Source organism: Suillus subaureus, assembly GCF_016647635.1.
Source record: "Suillus subaureus strain MN1 chromosome Unknown BJ212scaffold_2, whole genome shotgun sequence".
Classification (NCBI taxonomy): Eukaryota; Fungi; Basidiomycota; class Agaricomycetes; order Boletales; family Suillaceae; genus Suillus; species Suillus subaureus.
In genome coordinates, this window is record NW_024538558.1 from 1,370,727 (window position 1) to 1,387,431 (window position 16,705).

Here is a 16,705-nt window from a genome sequence, read left to right on the forward strand (position 1 = left end):
AAACACCATTGCACTTTCTTAACCCCAATAAAGATGCATTGGTTGCTGAATTTGTGGGCAAACCACTCAATGCGCTGAGAACACCCGCCTTCGTCGTGGACCGCGCAGTGTTCGCAGAGAACTGCAGGAAGATGCACGAGAATGCTAGAGACTGGGGAGCAACTTTTAGAGGACACTTGAAGACTCACAAGGTAGGAGAGGTCAAACACAAATGAAATCCACTGTGATGACTCTCATCAGACAGTCGAAGGAACGAAATTGCAGTTAGTTTCAGATGTCGGCAGAACTTCTGCAGTCGTTGTATCGACACTTATGGAAGCTTGGGGAGTGGTGCAAGGTGGTCTCGTAGCCGACGGTACAGTCAAAGATGTTGGTCAAGAAGCATGTAAAATTATTCCGATTCTCACCTATTTTTCAGATTCTGTACGGGCTTCCAGTTGGATTGAACAAGTTGGATGATCTGTCTGCTCTGCATGCTGAGATGACAAGATACGGAGGAACTGTTCGTATTTTCTTAGATCATTTAGATCAAGTGAAATTTCTGGAGGAATACGAGAGGGCGCAAGAGCACCCGAAGAAATGGTCTGCGTTTATCAAGATGAATGGCGGTACAAAGTATGTTCTCTGAATACCACAGTGATATACTGCTTACAAACATAGGCGAGCCGGAATACTTCCAGAGCCCGTGTCTTTCAAAGCATTCATGAGGAGGGTGTTTGCGTCTTCGGTAATTTCGGTGTTTGGATTTTATACCCACGCCGGAAACTCGTATGGATCAACATCACTGGAGCAAGCTACATCATATTTAACAGGGGAAGTGCGTCTCACCAATGATGCAGCAGCCATGGCCATGGAAGTTCTGGCAGAGTCAGATAACAGAGAGGTCGACAAGCAGCCATTCGTCCTCTCCGTGGGATCTACTCCGACTGCTCTTAGCGCAACCGCGGAAGCCAAGCTGAAGATGACATCTACACTCAATGGAACACTGGAGCTCCATACAGGTAAGCGAAACTTCATCAAGAAGGGAGTTTATAAACCGATTCGTACAGGAAATTATACCATGCTCGATCTCCAGCAGGTACACACAACCTTGATCGGCCGTCCACAAATCTCCCAGAAGGTTTTAGCCACTGTCATTTCATACTACCCCGGAAGAGGAAGTGACGGGCGAGACGAAGCCATGTGTGATGCTGGTGCCATAGCTATGAGTAAAGACACGGGTCGTATTCCAGGCTTCGGGGAGGTTGTTGGCAGGTCATGGAAGCTAGGAAGAATTTCACAGGAGCACGGGACACTGGAACAAGTTACCCCAGACCCAGAGTCAGGTCGCACAAATCCTACATTGAAGATCGGAGATACTATCGAGATTATTGGGCAGCACGCATGTTTGATAGCTGCTGCTTACCCGTGGTACTACATCATCGATTCGGATGAAGGAGGTGATAAAGTGGTTGACATTTGGGTCCCATGGAAGGGCTGGTAGTCAGCTAGACTTACACGCATGTATTATGTAATTGAAGATGAAAATGGTTGGACTGAAGATCGTGGGAACTTTGTAAGCCTCTCTGCAGCAATTGGCGGAAGCTTCACGAATCGGCACCTAAACCAACACCCTATTCCTTACTCTATGGCGCTAGACGAATATGATGTAGATGCTACAGAACTTCTGGAAACTTACGGTTTGTTTTGGGTGATCTATTGAATTGGATTCATGCTCATGAACTTCCAGACTTCTTAATGAAGTACATTATCATCGGTGTGTTGCGCTTACCGGGAACAGGTGATTCGGAGTAAGACTTCTTCCACTTGCAGGAGAGGCAGGGACAGGCAAATCATGTTTGTTGCACCACTTTACCCACAACGCATGTTTGTCGTCCGTTTCTCTACTGGGTGTCAGTCTCAGGCCTGCTCATAGTCAAGGACCACTCTCAACACACCATCGGAGTGGAGTTCTCTAGTAGAACAGTAAAGTTAGGGGAGAAGAGGATTAAGCTTCAAGTACGTTATGCCCTTCAATAACTCCGCATCCCTCACAGTGTTCACAGCTATGGGATACTGCCGGTCAGGAGCGCTTCCGGTTCGTTGTGCGTTTGATGTGACTTGCTCCAATCCTGACAGCAGCACGGGGAACAGATCTGTAACGCGTAGCTACTACCGTGGTGCGGCTGGCGTAATCCTTGTATACGATATCACGAAGTTGGTGTATTCGTACTTACCCATTGCCTTGATCCTCATAGCTTTTACTGACAGCCGCGATTCTTTTTTGAATATGTCCCAGTGGCTCACTGATGCCAGAGCTTTGGCAAGCCCACACTTAGTTGCAGTCCTGGTTGGAAACAAGTCGGACAGGGAGGAGGACCGTGAAGTGGAGTGGGCTGAAGCTAGTAGATGGGCGGCGCAGAATGGTAATCTGTCGTTCTTTTGACCTTAAATATACTGACACTATTAAAAGATGTTCACTTTCTCGAGGTTTCTTCACTAAGCGGCGACAACGTTGAAGCTCCATTTCTGCTTGCCGCAAGGTCTATCCTACTTTCCATAGAGTCAGGAATATTAGATCCCGAGAAAGCCGGGAGCGGTGTCAGCTATGGGGACCGTGCTCTCCGAAGAGTGACGAGCTCTAGCCATCTTAGCTTTGGGAGTCTTAGCGGAGCTCGAAGGCGACGCTCGGACAAGCTTCGATTGAAAAATTGGGCACCCTCGGGCAAATGTTGTTAGGTAGTGATAATCGACGGCTGGTGAGTATTGAGCTAGAGTGCCGCTTCTGCCTTGTTTTCCTTGCATATGGCCATGCGCCTCGTGTCACCTCTTTGTATACCACTAGTACTCTTCTTGTGTTTTCGATCACATATTCTACTCAAACACTGTACATCATTTCACCCTTGCACTTTACTGATTCACAGTATCTAATACGTGTAGATGCTTCATGTGATATCTCCCATATATTCCCATAGTTATTCATCATCACTGTTATCTCATGGATAGTTATATTTCATGTGGAAGGTTCGATATGGCACAGTGCCCCCTACACCCTGTGAGGCTTTACAGCATGCAACTTTCCTCACGAGTACCTACTAAGACCTATCGAAGGAGGTCTTCTTGTCGACGCTATATAGTTGACACATGCGTCAATACTTCAACTTGTTGTTCTGTACCGATGCCCAGCATTTCCATCCATGCAGGGGTGAATGAGATTCTTGAACAACTTGTGCGTTCAATTTTCTGTTCTAGTTCCTGGCCAGAACCTGATGTCCATCATAAAAAATTGGATGGATATTGACGTATTTGCCAGTGCAATACTTTGGCGGTGAGTTGTGCTGCTGCGATACCTCAGCGATGTTGACTTAACTGAAACATCATGCAAGTCATCATGATCATCTACTCGGCTACACGGCATGTATCAGAGATCCAGAAAAATACTGATATTTCTGGTTGTCGTCTTCCTGGCTGTCAAGATTGCGACCAGAGTGATCACCGAAATATCAACGACTCATTTAAGAAGGTAGGCTTTATTCATGGATGAAAGACTTCGGTGCCGCATCAGGCTCATCGACGGGTTCAGCAGAGGTGCTCATTCTATCCAGCACCTATTAGTGCACTGTTACCTTTTGAGGGGAATCTACTTATGGTTTCCATGACCATGACTGCATGGGAGGTCCTCACGCCGTGTCTCGCATTTTGGATTGTTGTTAAACACTTTCGTAACCATCGAAAGGATGAATATCGGGCCCGGGAACCGTTCCACGGCGTTGACGAAGAGTAACATAGCTTACTTCGCAAGGTGAGCTCATAACGTGAACCCAGTTCTCTCCCCCTGCTTAAGTTTCACGCATATCAGCTTTGTTGTTGTTCCGTGCATCCACCTCATTTATTTGTCTCCGATGCTGTCAGCGGTATCATGATGCCGATCTGTCACTGACTCCTTCAGTTCACCATTCTATATAGGACTTAAATTCCTGGGGAAATCGTCCCTGTTGGCGTTCTTGAAAAAAATTCGTGCATCCAGATGATTGTGCTGGGATCACACTAAGCTCGTGGCCAGCTCCGATATGGGAACCACCATGAGTTCAGCTAACGATTTTCAGGAACGCCTGCATGTGTCAACTAGCAGTAGTGTAGCACGAGAAACGCTCGATATGGTTAACACTTTTCGGGTACTCTGCAGGGAGCGGAACAATTTATTCTTTATTCCGAGCTTCATCCAGCGCATGGCTGCCCGTGTCCATAGGCTACGACTAAGCCATCAATATCACCGTAGCGACTATGCTGTTGAATCTGCACAAATATTATTTGTGTCGCCCCGAAACAAAAATGTGTGACCACTGAGAAAATGTGTGTCCCCCCGAAAAAATGTGTGCCCCCCCAAAAAAATAAATAGTGTCGCCCCCAGGATAGTGTAGTGGTAACTTGGTCCCTGTTGCGTTGCTGTGCAGGATTTAGCCAGGAAGCTCTGCTGTTCAACTCCCCCATTGCCACAATTAATTATGTCATGTTATTCACTGTAGAGGTTATCCTAATCATTTGTTGCTCATTTTCATTACATTTATGCTTTTTTTTTGATTTTCTGACATAAAATCCTGGCTTCTATGCAACAACCTATCATCACACCCACAGTTTCTACTGGAAATATGTTACAGGGAGCTGAAATACAAAGTGACTGCTCTTATGACCCCCTTGATAATCCTCTCCTTGACCTCGAGCCCATCTAATTCTATCATCACATCAACCATAGCTTGTCTGCATGCAATATTCATACCATCAGGTAATGGGGCCTCAATGATGAGTTGGAGGGTCTGTGCCAGTGGGAGTGGGTTTGTTGGGTGGAGGATCACATGAGCTACTTTCTTCCACCAGAATCCTGACCATGCCTCCTTGCACCAGCTATGTAAGTGAGTCAAGCAGCTGAAAGATGGTGAAACAAGGAGTGAGGGTGGGTAAACTGCCAATGCTTGTCATTTTTGCTCTATCACCTCTTTTGCCTGAGTGATAATTGTATATACTTTGAACCCCATCTGAGCAGCCTCAGTATTGGTAGTGTTCACAAGTGACAGCAATATGATCTTGCGGATTGCTGGAGCAATCCACTGGGGTATGGAATATAACCGAGCAAGTTCTAGTCTGTGAGTAGGCTGCAGGGTGAGGTTTTCCAGCCCATCAATAGTGAACTTGATGCTATTGCTTATCATCCACAGGTGCAAAACCTTAAGGATAGCAACATCTCCTGGTTGCCATCTACAACAAACCAAACTTGCACGAGTCATGGGTATCCACCATAATACTTTGCACTCCTACTTGAAGCAGAACAATGTTAGCTACAAGTATAGCTTAATCTTGGATGCTGACCTGGATCATGCTGTTTGGGAGTTTTGTCAGATGAAACCAAATTCTGGAGTTTGCTATCTTACTGGCCATCTATGACAGCTGGGCTTGTGGATACAGCAGCAGCATATTACTGCCTCTATCCACTGTGTTGATCCCTTAGGAACTGTCCTCCAACAACGCACTATGATTCAACAGTGACAGTACAAGGTTTCATGGCTGAATGCTCTGTGGCACATGGATGGTCACCATAAGCTGATTCATTGGGGTATCATAATCCATGGTATCATTGATGGGTATTGTTGCACAGTAGGCTATTATTCTTCACTAGCCACCCATATCTGATAGATATTGACTTTTATATGGTTGCCATTCATCCCAGCACAAGCAATAGTGCATCCACAGTGCTTGGGGTGTTTTTGAATGCAGTCGCTCTCTATGGTACACCTTCAAGAGTACGAGGTGATAGAGGCAGAGAAAACAAGAAGGTATCAGTTTATATGATCATGACTAGAGGGCCTAACCATGCAAGCTTTATGTGGGGATCATAAGTAACCACACTTTAATTGCTTACATTAGTTGTTCCAAAATCTGCTGCTTGCTAGATCAACTCACAACAGCAGGATTGAATGATCCTGGGTTGAGGTCAGCACTCAATTTGCTCGCATGTGGCATGCATTTTTCTACCGGCTCGAGAGGCTTCATGGACTCAATGTATCTAATGCCCAGCATCTTTGGCTATTACATGAGCTGTTCCTCGGACAGATCGAGTCTGACTGCAACACATTTCAAGCTGAATGGAATGTACACCCTATCTCTGGAGAAGGACATGATCAGAGCCTGAATGTATGTCATCTAATAGCTCAGACACAGCCAGCTAAATAAATTGATTTTGATTTTGTATCTATCAGGATATGAGGCTTATGGGCCAGCTCAAGCATGGACTATATGCTGACAATTGTGAAGGAGTCCATCCTGATATCATCAGACAATATTATGGAACTGCAGGAAGGCCTATTCATTGTGCACCCCATCAAACTGGAGCAGGTCACCCCTCAGATGAGGTATACTCAGCTTCTGGATCTACTGATGGAGAATCAGATGGTGAAGAATCAGAAGAGGAATGGGAAGATATTAATGATGCAGAGGACATTGGTACAGAAGATCTACAAGAGCTTCCCCAGCTTATTGCTGCAGATCATGATGCCCATTTTCACCATAAGCCTGTCTGTGTCCTGAAACATGCCAGTCCTTTTTGCTCTGCTACTCTTTATGACACCTTTCATCAAGCCCTTGATCAAGTATGAGAGGCAGAGCATATCCCAGATGGATTTGGTATCCTTCCACATGAATGGGATGATGACGAGTATCCTTCACATGAAATAATTCAATCAGGACAACAAGGGACCAAAGAACTACAAATTCCCTTACCTGACTTTATTTGGTGACCTAGGGCAATCCAGTGGTGTCGAGCACTCAATATTATGATCAGGCTTTTGGAGCTTGCTGGTACTGATGTTGAATCAGATAGTGACACAGATAGTACTACTGCTAGTGTTGGTGATCATGACGATTCTGATGGCTAATTACAATTACAATATCTAGACTATCAATATAAGAGTGATCAATCTGAATTGACAATGTTAAGTTTAAAGTGACTATGCAATTATATGACATGAGCAGCCACAGATCACATGATGGGCAATGTGGTTGAATTCAATTATGACCACTTTCATACTACTACAATCTACAATTCACTTTCTTTTTTTCAAATACTTCTGTCCTGTCTCTACCAGTCACTCCTTCACTACTCTTTGTTTTTTTCAATTCTGTCATATGGCTCTCAAGCATAAGCAACAAGCCAGCAGCTCTTGTAAAACTTCATCTGGTTTCAATTTGCATCCTTCTACCTTGGAGTCTAAGCAAATGGAAACCTCTAGAAAATCAAGCTTGACACTAGCAGTTAACTCTACTCTGCAGGAATTGCTCAGAGGTTCAGCTGGATCTTCAACTGCCTATAGAAAGGCCAATAGCAAGGCCAACCAAGGTTTAAAGTCTGCTTCTCAATCACACAGCAGGTCTAAGGCCCAGATGGTCCCCAAAGTAAGTGCCAGCATGTTTGAAAAGGAGTTGTTGCTTATGCCATGGACTTGGAATACTTGTTTACTAGTCAAAGTCAGCTCGTCCTCTTGACTTCCAGTTTATAGCTGGTGAAATCATTTTCATTCCTTGTGGGACAAAACAGGTAAGTAGTTGATATTGCGACTACTATTGGCTGAGATTACTGATTCTAACCTTGTTAGCCTAAGAAGACCTCGCATTCATACATCCCCCTTCTGACACCTGTTCTTTGCAATCCTCAAATGCCAACTCTGGTGGAAGTCCAGACTCTTGAAGTCATGAGACTAGTGATCACAGATCATATTGATGGTATTGTCATCAGCAAGAACTGGTCTTTCATGCTCTTTGACCTTGAGCTTCGCAAATTTTTCCCATGACTCTTCCTTTATCTCAATGCCTTGCCAAAGTTGCCTAATCCAGATTACAAGGAGCACCAAGATGAGATCTTTCAATATCTGCCCCAATACTATCTTTGTGTCAAGGAGAAGCAAAGAATCATAATCCCTCCTGGTATCCAATTCCCTGATGGATCATTGGTGGCACGAAATGCAAGGACAAATAAGAGAGGTGGATTTCGAGAAAATGTGGTCATTCTAGGTCAGTCCTTAGTTCATTTGCTTCACACAGACTACTGATAGCTTATTTCTTAGCCACTCGCCAGAGCATCCCAACATCAGTGTTACAAGGATGGGTGAAATCAAAAGGGAAGGATAAGATGCCCTCTCTCCCATCTAGATCGGCATCTCATTGTTACAGTGCCCCACTCTTTTTCCCATCATCACTGTGGACTCCTATATGGCTGTACTTCTAACACTTCCTTTTCACTGTGCTGTTTCCTCATGGTCTCCCTTATCTCTGACTCATACCTTGTTTTCCCATGAACCTTCCTTTCCTAGTAGTTGTTACCCTTTGCCCAGCATGGTCTGTGCACAATTCCTTTATGTATATAAACTCTAGTTACCACTTGTATTTTCTCTAACTTGAATCTACTCAGTTCTCTCTGATAACTTGAACTCTAGATCCTGCGGGAGTCTAGACAATCGCTCCTGAGGGAGGCATTGACTCGATAAGGCTTAGTTCTTGATTGACCTTGATCTTGATTCCTTTATTGGAACGATGCTCTATCTGAGTTCATAACACTCATGATCTCACCGAGTCTGAGAGCATATCTGATGACTCAGATGACAACTCCTCATCCAAGTCAAGCTTATCCGAGCCCCCCAAAAAAAGCAAATATTGTCAAGGTACAGTCTGTTGGTCTTGTTTGTTGATTGTCAATAGACTCATGATGAACATCAGTATTAACAGGAACTGACGATGAGATCCTGCCAGCATCAGACTCTGAAAACTTATCCAAATCAGCCACTATAGTTGACTTAACTGCAAGTGATGATGAATACCCTGATAACTTCTTCAGTTCCTTCAAGCTAGACAATCATGAGGTTGTAGCTGAGCCAGAGGTAGCAGTGGAGGCTGACCTTGCCCCTTTCAAGCCTTTTGAGTCACCTGGGCCTGTCTCAACACCCCCATCACAGACTGGTGAAATTTTTGTGACACCAACCTTACAGGCCTCTGGGTCTTTTGTTATTGATCCCAGTCTCAATAACCCATGGGAAGGAAATCATCTCTTTGATTTCTAGGTCCTATCATTTAATTTGTAATTATTTTGCACCTATATTGTCCAAGTCATACCCAACTTCCTATTGCAAACTGACACTACAGATTTATCCCTCCTTTTAAATGCACTTTTCTATTGTGGTTTATATTCTGTTAATCGTACATAGTAACTGTCTCTTACTACAATCTTTTTAATTGATTTATTTCGTGTAAGTCCAAGTGGAAATGAGCCTTACCATGATAAAAAAAACATACATAAATTGTCAGAATCATACTTTGTTTTGGGGGGAGACATAATATAATTTTGGGGCGACACATTTTTCTCGGGGCGACACAATTTTTTTCGGGGAGACACACATTTTCTCGGTGGTCACACATTTTTGTTTTGGGGCGACACAAATAATATTTGTGCAGATTCAACAGCATAAAATTTAACAGACTAGGTTGCACGTCGCTATGATATATCATGGTGTGACATGTCTTGTGTCTTACGGTAACATTGTCGAGCTGCATTCTTACTACCACAGTACGCGGTCCTTTCGCATAAATGCCGCTGAATTCGACTTCAGAGCCCTTTCAACTCCCACTGAGGTTTCAATCTTCAGGGTCTACCGACCTTGAGCGTCTCGTCTCCGCTAGTATGTACTTATTGTAGCTAGAGTGCGGCGACACAACTTGCTTCGAACATGTCGTAGACAATGATCGCGAACCGGACGTAGTACTACCTCCATGGTCTATTCTCGTGTCTCTCTCCCCTTAAGTCAGGTCTCCCATTCCGATACCACGAACATCGGAGTTGGAACTTGACACACATTGCCTCTTTGGCGGAAACATATGAATCACAAATGTTGCACTTGCCACCACTGCTTCTCCCGTACTGTTTACCATGACGCTTCGGCAGTGTGCATCGCTGTTGTCGTGCCAAAACTGAGTTACCCGTCTTTTTCGGCGTCGCCCACCCTACCAGAACAGGCTCTAATTATGGTTTTCGGGTGTCAAGATGAAATGGGCTGGCAGGGAGGCTTTTCACCACAACATCGAAGAAACGAAATGCAAACATCTCTTGTGCCGACCTCGCAGTCGAGTGTATATATTTGCTGTGAAAGCTAGGTATACGGTCATAGCGAGTCTCGTTCTGATTGGTGCACTACAGACTTCCATGCTGTATGCTTGACTATGCTGGCGCGGTCCTACTTCCAATAGACATACTTCAACCTAACAATGCATTTGACTCGAATAACCCAATCTTGTTGTCCTCCGCTCTTATTAGCAAGAGCTTTTGGGTACCCGTGCTAAGGAACTGTATACTGGTGGGGCGCAACCTGGCGCAGCAGGTGTAACCCGATATGGAGTGGGCCGATGGAAGCATCCGGAAGTGGGTAAAAACTATAACTACTGCCATTAAACGCTTGGCTGTAACTAAGCTGCTAGCTTGTACAAGACTCGGAGCGCGATCCAATATAGGAAAGTCTCTGAAGGATTTTTCTGTCTGCCGGCTTAACGATATAAACATGCTCCTTGTTTCTGTCTCTGTTATCGTGCTTTGTGTCTTTGCCCGGGGAAGCTTCTTACCAGGATTGGGTTGCTTGGCTGGTCCACAACAGTACTTACGCACAGATACCCCCTGCTAGCCTGGTTCTAATCAGCCGTCCAGGCTCATCTGTAAACCTCGCTATCTAGCCTCGATATTTCGACCATGGCCATTACACTGATGACCACCGTCCCTGGGTTGCACCTGCAGTCCCCTTCATTGTCGATAATAACTTCTCCGACCACATTTGTGCATTCTTGGAAGTCTCCACAATCACCTGCGTTTCCAGATCTCTCTCCAATACTCCCCCTCTCGACCCCAGTATCATCCACCTTCCAACACCGCATCTCCACGAAGAGTGTATATCATGTAACTCCTTTCCCACGCATTCCACCAGAGCTTTTCCTGGACATCATCTCGTTCCTTGCTGTGCCAGACACGCCCACCATAACGAGCATCTACGACCAGCCCAATCTCGCAGAAATCTGTAATTGCTCCCTCGTGAGCAGATTTTGGCTATACGCAGCCCGGGATCATTTATGGAGATACGTGCGACTTGGCAGCGGACGAAGAGGGAATAATTTCGTCGAGTTGTTACAAAATTACAACTCAGGGCATGAATCCACCCTTCCGAGTTTTGTTCCGCATGTCAAGCACCTCTTCATTCGTGAATCGCGGGGAGGTCTGTCGTGGGACCCGAAATGGCTTAACGCAGTCTTGCCAACCCTAGCTGACTCGCTCGTCAATCTCCACTCTCTCGAAGCTGAGCGAATCACCTGGGAGTATCTGTCGTCCAAATCTCGGGATGCTTTTATGAAAGGATTCAAGGGTGTGCGGAAGCTTGCGCTACGGGTATGCGAGTTCAGGACGACGCTGGAGATGATCAAGGTTATAGGAGTGTTTGAAGATGTAGAAGTGCTCGCACTGGACGGGGTGCGCTGTGAGTGGGATGATATACCTGCGGACTCAGCGGTGTTTGTATCTAGAGCAGATGATAGAGCGGTCCCTAAGCCGCCAAGAAAACTTAGGGAGCTCGCGATGCGGGGAGCATGTACCAGACATATGTTGAAGTGGATGAGGGAGGCAATGAAGGATGATGGAGGGCGGGTGGCAGTGGAAGTGTTGAGACTCGGAGCGTTGGGTGTCAAGAGTGCCCCAGCAGTGGGGAAGTTCTTGAAGATGCTGGGCGCAAGCTTGAAAGAGCTTCATCTCGGGTTCGATGTTGCATTCATAGACGATGGAGGTGAGAACTTACTTCTAACAACAAAAGACTAGGACTCACACAGTGCAGACGAGATTGTATCTCACATTGACCTCGGTCATAACAATTTTTTGAAGGAGATGCATGTGTATGGATTCATTATTCCTTCCTTGCCGCCCCCAGATCTATCAGATCTCGATCCTCCCCCGCCGCCACCGCAGTTGATGCCACTCACTGTCCTCTTCGACGGTGTGCGTGCGCCATTGCGAGCCCTCTCGCTCGCATTGTACCCCGCTGATATGCACGCCCTTTCATCAATAGACTTCGAAGGGTTAGCTCACGTATTGGACGGAAAGCCTTGGACAACCCTGGAGGATGTACAAGTTGTGGTGGCAACTGAAGATGATGGAAGGATGGGCGGGATTGTCAATCAGAAACTGGATAGACTGTTCGAGAGAGGCGTGCTGCGAGTGGATGTAGGTTTTGATGACAGGGAGGTCATATGGATTTGAATACTTAGACACATAGCTTCGTAACACGATCTCATATTAACTTATCTCATTTTGCCATTGGTGTTCAGTGTCTGGCTGATACTTGGAACAATTGCCATACTTTTCCGCCTGAAGTATATTGTGCTTGTCGTCTTTGGCAATTCTGTCCTTTGTTGCGATTCATGCGTGGGCACATTGTGAGGATAGGAAGAGCTTGAATTTGTGTGCGCTGATCTTGTATGATAGGTAGATAGTACCGGATAGCTCATGGAGCTCAACAAAGTGGGCGATGGAAAAAAAAATCAGCCACTCGCATTGATGATGTTGGACGTATTGGTGACGAAACCTTGAGACTGCCCCCTATTCGATTAGTTCCGAATCCGTCACGCATGTAAAACCGAATGCTCACGTTTGCAGCATTGTACAAGACGTTCTCAAGACCGCCAGCTGGAGAAGTTGTCGCCGTGATGTCCTCAACCATTACACAATCATAGCCTTGGAAGTAAGCGTCGATGAAGGTGCCCGAAACGCACTGCGTCAACTTCAGCAGCAAGAAGGCGAGAAACTAAGTTGATGTCCCACCTGATCGGCATTTACACCTCCAAATAATAATGTTGTAATTCCATTCTCCTTCAGATAGAGGTCCAACGCTGTCTGATGTCCCCATATCCCACTCATCCTGCACTTTCAGTCAGAACTCAGTACAAATTGGGAGTATGTTCGAAGAAACGGACCTATTCTTGTGAATCCAAACGTCGGTTCCCTCTTTCTTTCCTTTTAAGTACTCTGCTTGCAAAGGGCCATACAACTCCGAATTGCAAGCGTCTCGCATGAGCAATCTGCCAAAGTTGCCAGGCATTTCAGTGCCGAACCCTCCGAGCCCTCCTTTCATAAATCCCCTGACCACAGCAGGGGGAAGGGTCTTCAGCTCTTGATCAGTGAGGCCCCAGTTCCTATTTTACGGTTGGGTGAACAGTAACCGATGTAAAAAGGATATGACCTACACCCAAAGTATCTTCACTCCTTGCTTTCGAAGAGGCCCGATAACCTTCAAAAGCGGGTCAACACAAGCCAAGCCGGTTTTATGCACTCTGAGTTCGGGATGCAGGAAGAAGCTGTCCACCATCAATTCGTTATTCAAGTAAACATCGGGATAGTATATTACTTCTGCATATCAATTATCACTGCAGCTGTCTTGGACTTGTCGACGCGAATGGTACGGTCGCCAAATACAGGGATGTCGAGCTGTGTCGAGCTCGCCAAGGATGGTTCCACCCCATCAGTCGTGAGATGTTGCGAACGCGTGAGGTCCATAAGACCGGAGGGATATTCAACCCAAAAGTTGGCTATGTTCCCATATTCGATTGCCTTTGAAACCCTGGGACGCGTAGCCATGCCGAGTATTGGGGTATCGTGTATAGGAACCTGACTCATGAGTGGGCAACGTAAGTACAACAGAGTAACAGTTAATCGAAGAGTTATACCTCATACATCATGATCCATAGGAGTTCCGAGAGAATTCCAGCAGTATGGCTGATGGCAGCCTGAGAATTCTGCCCTGTGACATGAGATAATGATAAGGTACGATAAGTGTCATGTCTGCAAATAGATGTACCACGGGATACATGGGGTCTTAGGGAGTCACGGAAAGTACGCCGGAGATGTAGCACCACGTGATGGAACGACTTGACACATTGAACGGGAGTAGATTGAAGACTAAGTATGAAGTTTGTGAGTGCAACATTCGTCTGTGTATGTCCATGGTTTGTGATGATATACAGAATGCGGTTGCAGTATGTACGAGGGTCAGAAAGGATGAGGATGATTATGATCTGCTCAACAAATCAGTAAATAGTCCAGATTATTTCGGACACAACATTAATGACACAACAGTCAGATTTCTTTCCGGAAGGAAACAAAACCCAGAACGCAAACACAATGTCCGTCACAGTGCAGAATTTATACTGCGACCATCAGGCATATTGCGGACCTGTGATGTCTAAGTATAGCGTCGAGAAAGAAAATCGAAAACCTTACGGTAAGCACCGGCCGGCTGTAGTCTTCTTCATCCTTGAGATCGTCTGAGCCAAGACTATCCGACCTGGTCCGCCTCCGAATTTCAGGATCCAACCTATCATCGATACCTCCATCCGATGAATTATTCGCAGGGCGGGAAGCGGCACTGTCAAGGTGCGCACGTCGTGCTGGGTTCCTTGGGGGCGGCGTGGGCGGTGAGCTGGCGCCTCGCTCCGCAGAGGATCCCTGCGTATATGCGGCGAGTAGCGGCTCATAGCTTGCAACGCTGTACGTGGGGGTATGGCCATAGGAGCTTTTCCGATCCCGGGAGGAATCACCAATATCATGCAATGCTGCACTACTAGGAGGCCCTTGCTGCTCAGCTTCCGGAGGAGGACTAGCACTGCGAGCTTGAATATACCCTCCACTTGTTGGTATACCTTCAACTACATAGCCCGCGTAAGGATTGAATGCGACATTGTCATCATCAAATGGACCCTCTGAAACTGGCTGACCGGCAGTGGGCAAGCCAGAACCATCGGGAATATAACCAACGGGGCTCACGCGCTGTACCATCTGCGCCGAAGACAAAGAATGTGACTGTAACGACCGGGCACCTCGGTAATCATTGTCATCATCCAAAGGAGCTCGACCAAAGCCCGAGGCAGCAACAGCTGCCTCGATTTCGGTGTCATGGTCAATTCGATTGATACGGCGCTTACGTTGGATGAAAAAGAAGATCCACAGCACAATGGATGCAACGGCCAAACCAATCACAAGGAAGACACCGACTACGGCGCCAGTGTTCTTGAAGAACCTGTTATATTATAAGTATGAATAATGACTGATAAGCAGGGGAGCTAACGCGGAACCCGATGATGTCCCATTGTTGGGCGCAAGGGTGGGGTTTGCGGCTGCTACTGTGATAGTAGTAGCATATCCTGCGCTGTTTGTGGAAGTGGTAACTTCTGTGATAATAGAGGGCGCCGTCGTTGTTGGTTGTCCTTGAGCATTCGTTGTAGTGATAAACAATGTACTTTCCAACGTTGTACTGCAATGTATGAACAAGATGCGTCAGTAGACGACATGTAAACGCAAGGAGCACACAAACACGACTGGCACCGGTGTGACCGACGATGATGGTGTGCTAGGCAACGTCAATGGAGGTTGAGATGATGATGAGGTTGATGTCTGTGGGGGCGCATTGAAAGTAGTCTGTGGTGTACTTGTGGTGGGCGATGGCGAGGAAGTCGTTGGTGACGAGGTCGTTGGTGATGAGGAAGTTGTCGATGATGAAGCGGATGTCGTTAGTGATGAAGTTGTTGTGAGTGACAAGGAAGTTGTTGGTAATGAGCTGGTGGCTGTCGTCGCTAACTGACTAGTTGTCGAAGAAGAAATCGTGGCTGTACTTGTATCTGCATTGGTCGAGGACTGTGATGATACAGGGGTTGTGGATGATGCTATACCGGAAGACATAGTAGTAGACGTTGGGGACGAAATAGGGCTCGTCGTCAGGCGCGTAGAAGAACTTGTGGGCAGTAAAGAATCGCTGGTCGATGGCGGCACACTGCTGGGCGCTGCGGTTGTGGGCGTGACGCTGCGAATAGGTCAAGAAACCGGGCCTGATTGATAACGGAGAAACTTACGAGGAAGATGCATTTGAAGACATTGACGTTACAGAAGTCATGGGTGGAGACACAACAGAGATATGATGTAAGCGAGCCAAATGTAGATGTGACACAGGTTTCAAAGTTGTGGGCGTAGCGGATGAGTTGGTGGAAAAGTTCCAGTTACAGGGGTGGGATATGGTGTCAATGTCGTCGGGTTTCCCAAGGCGTGTCGTTGGCAAATTGTGAGCACGAACCGGAGTGAAATAAAGAGATGATTTATCAGAAACAATGCTTGGAGGAGAATGAACAAAAAAAAATGGTGCACGGTGCCAAGGGAGACTTGCACCACTGAGAGCTAGACCCCGCAGCAGGAAATGGTATTAGAAAAACAGTAAGACCCTAATCAAAACCTTGAGCGTCTTTCCTACAGGAATTGATCATACAAGGTTCCTAACAAGACTCTAGGAACAAAGGCAAGCTAAGAGTTGCCATGCACAAGTAAAATGAAGAAAGTATGAAGCAGACAATTAGGAACAAAAGACTCACACTGCAGGGCCGACCTTAAAGTCGTGGCTTAATAGACGAAGCTTCTAGGATCATCGCGTGCAACGCGATAGAAGCTGATAACAAGTAAACACCGGTCAGCGCTGGGATGGAAGCCTAACTGTACTTGACCCACCTTGTAAGGGTTAACCAGGAGCAGATTCATTTTACACACACCACGCACTGGCAGCATTAAGTATATCATTACGTAACACCGTTATGTGCTCCAGGCTGTGCAATATTTATGGTCAACGTT

General features: G+C 46.2%; 9 protein-coding genes across 9 annotated transcripts; 6 read left to right on the forward strand and 3 right to left on the reverse strand.

Annotated features, from left to right (window-relative positions):
* Window positions 1–33: 33 nt before the first annotated feature.
* Window positions 34–1,483, forward strand: BJ212DRAFT_1443928 (putative serine dehydratase domain-containing protein; the record flags this gene model as incomplete). The annotated part of the gene is made up of 6 exons (XM_041337895.1): window positions 34–53; window positions 80–191; window positions 241–369; window positions 419–615; window positions 661–1,001; window positions 1,050–1,483. The coding sequence occupies 6 exons, from the start codon at window positions 34–36 to the stop codon at window positions 1,481–1,483; spliced, it is 1,233 nt and encodes a 410-aa protein (XP_041199151.1).
* An 85-nt stretch (window positions 1,484–1,568) lies between these two features.
* Window positions 1,569–3,160, forward strand: BJ212DRAFT_1316900 (ras-domain-containing protein). Its single transcript, XM_041334221.1, has 8 exons — window positions 1,569–1,679; window positions 1,730–1,756; window positions 1,813–1,866; window positions 1,916–1,998; window positions 2,046–2,077; window positions 2,134–2,196; window positions 2,251–2,405; window positions 2,453–3,160. Exons 1-8 carry the CDS (start codon window positions 1,628–1,630, stop codon window positions 2,716–2,718), a joined length of 732 nt encoding a protein of 243 aa, XP_041199152.1. The 5' UTR covers window positions 1,569–1,627; the 3' UTR covers window positions 2,719–3,160.
* Window positions 3,161–5,244: 2,084 nt separating this feature from the next.
* BJ212DRAFT_1210553 (uncharacterized protein) lies at window positions 5,245–5,418 on the forward strand (the record flags this gene model as incomplete). Its single annotated transcript, XM_041329226.1, has 1 exon — window positions 5,245–5,418. A coding segment is annotated over one exon (174 nt), but the record flags the coding sequence as incomplete, so codon positions are not given.
* Window positions 5,419–5,985: 567 nt separating this feature from the next.
* On the forward strand, window positions 5,986–6,626 carry BJ212DRAFT_1295228 (uncharacterized protein; the record flags this gene model as incomplete). Its single annotated transcript, XM_041332298.1, has 2 exons — window positions 5,986–6,165; window positions 6,231–6,626. The coding sequence occupies 2 exons, from the start codon at window positions 5,986–5,988 to the stop codon at window positions 6,624–6,626; spliced, it is 576 nt and encodes a 191-aa protein (XP_041199154.1).
* A 529-nt stretch (window positions 6,627–7,155) lies between these two features.
* Window positions 7,156–8,251, forward strand: BJ212DRAFT_1295229 (uncharacterized protein; the record flags this gene model as incomplete). The annotated part of the gene is made up of 5 exons (XM_041332299.1): window positions 7,156–7,422; window positions 7,490–7,564; window positions 7,623–7,749; window positions 7,861–8,037; window positions 8,091–8,251. 5 exons carry the CDS (start codon window positions 7,156–7,158, stop codon window positions 8,249–8,251), a joined length of 807 nt encoding a protein of 268 aa, XP_041199155.1.
* A 2,502-nt stretch (window positions 8,252–10,753) lies between these two features.
* On the forward strand, window positions 10,754–12,301 carry BJ212DRAFT_1295230 (uncharacterized protein; the record flags this gene model as incomplete). Its single annotated transcript, XM_041332300.1, has 3 exons — window positions 10,754–11,831; window positions 11,880–12,038; window positions 12,111–12,301. The coding sequence occupies 3 exons, from the start codon at window positions 10,754–10,756 to the stop codon at window positions 12,299–12,301; spliced, it is 1,428 nt and encodes a 475-aa protein (XP_041199156.1).
* BJ212DRAFT_310109 (Isochorismatase hydrolase) lies at window positions 12,216–13,947 on the reverse strand. The gene is made up of 6 exons (XM_041342880.1): window positions 13,446–13,947; window positions 13,285–13,395; window positions 13,015–13,233; window positions 12,863–12,959; window positions 12,690–12,812; window positions 12,216–12,633 (listed from the first exon to the last, which is right to left on the reverse strand). The coding sequence occupies exons 1-6, from the start codon at window positions 13,712–13,714 to the stop codon at window positions 12,583–12,585; spliced, it is 870 nt and encodes a 289-aa protein (XP_041199157.1). The 5' UTR covers window positions 13,715–13,947; the 3' UTR covers window positions 12,216–12,582.
* Window positions 13,948–14,031: 84 nt separating this feature from the next.
* On the reverse strand, window positions 14,032–15,181 carry BJ212DRAFT_1316925 (uncharacterized protein). The gene has a single exon (XM_041334222.1). It carries the CDS (start codon window positions 14,870–14,872, stop codon window positions 14,240–14,242), a length of 633 nt encoding a protein of 210 aa, XP_041199158.1. The 5' UTR covers window positions 14,873–15,181; the 3' UTR covers window positions 14,032–14,239.
* Window positions 15,021–16,231, reverse strand: BJ212DRAFT_310031 (uncharacterized protein). Its single transcript, XM_041342879.1, has 3 exons — window positions 15,943–16,231; window positions 15,408–15,893; window positions 15,021–15,347 (listed from the first exon to the last, which is right to left on the reverse strand). The coding sequence occupies exons 1-3, from the start codon at window positions 15,981–15,983 to the stop codon at window positions 15,122–15,124; spliced, it is 753 nt and encodes a 250-aa protein (XP_041199159.1). The 5' UTR covers window positions 15,984–16,231; the 3' UTR covers window positions 15,021–15,121.
* Between the last annotated feature and the right edge of the window lie 474 nt (window positions 16,232–16,705).

Excerpts from the sequence above, each read along its gene's own strand:
- BJ212DRAFT_310109 (XM_041342880.1), bottom strand. The coding sequence starts at position 13,714 with ATGAGTCAGGTTCCTATACACGATACCCCAATACTCGGCATGGCTACG. Across the intron at positions 12,813-12,862 it reads GAGGTGTAAATGCCGATCAG|TGCGTTTCGGGCACCTTCAT; the intron begins GTGGGACATCAA and ends AAGTTGACGCAG. Across the intron at positions 12,634-12,689 it reads TCTTGTACAATGCTGCAAAC|TCTCAAGGTTTCGTCACCAA; the intron begins GTGAGCATTCGG and ends AATAGGGGGCAG.
- BJ212DRAFT_1316925 (XM_041334222.1), bottom strand. The coding sequence starts at position 14,872 with ATGGTACAGCGCGTGAGCCCCGTTGGTTATATTCCCGATGGTTCTGGC.
- BJ212DRAFT_310031 (XM_041342879.1), bottom strand. The coding sequence starts at position 15,983 with ATGACTTCTGTAACGTCAATGTCTTCAAATGCATCTTCCTC. Across the intron at positions 15,894-15,942 it reads TCTTCAAATGCATCTTCCTC|CGTCACGCCCACAACCGCAG; the intron begins GTAAGTTTCTCC and ends ACCTATTCGCAG. Across the intron at positions 15,348-15,407 it reads GTCACACCGGTGCCAGTCGT|TACAACGTTGGAAAGTACAT; the intron begins GTTTGTGTGCTC and ends CATACATTGCAG.
- BJ212DRAFT_1316900 (XM_041334221.1), top strand. The coding sequence starts at position 1,628 with ATGGCGCTAGACGAATATGATGTAGATGCTACAGAACTTCTGGAAACT. Across the intron at positions 1,757-1,812 it reads AATGAAGTACATTATCATCG|GAGAGGCAGGGACAGGCAAA; the intron begins GTGTGTTGCGCT and ends TTCCACTTGCAG. Across the intron at positions 2,078-2,133 it reads GCCGGTCAGGAGCGCTTCCG|ATCTGTAACGCGTAGCTACT; the intron begins GTTCGTTGTGCG and ends CACGGGGAACAG.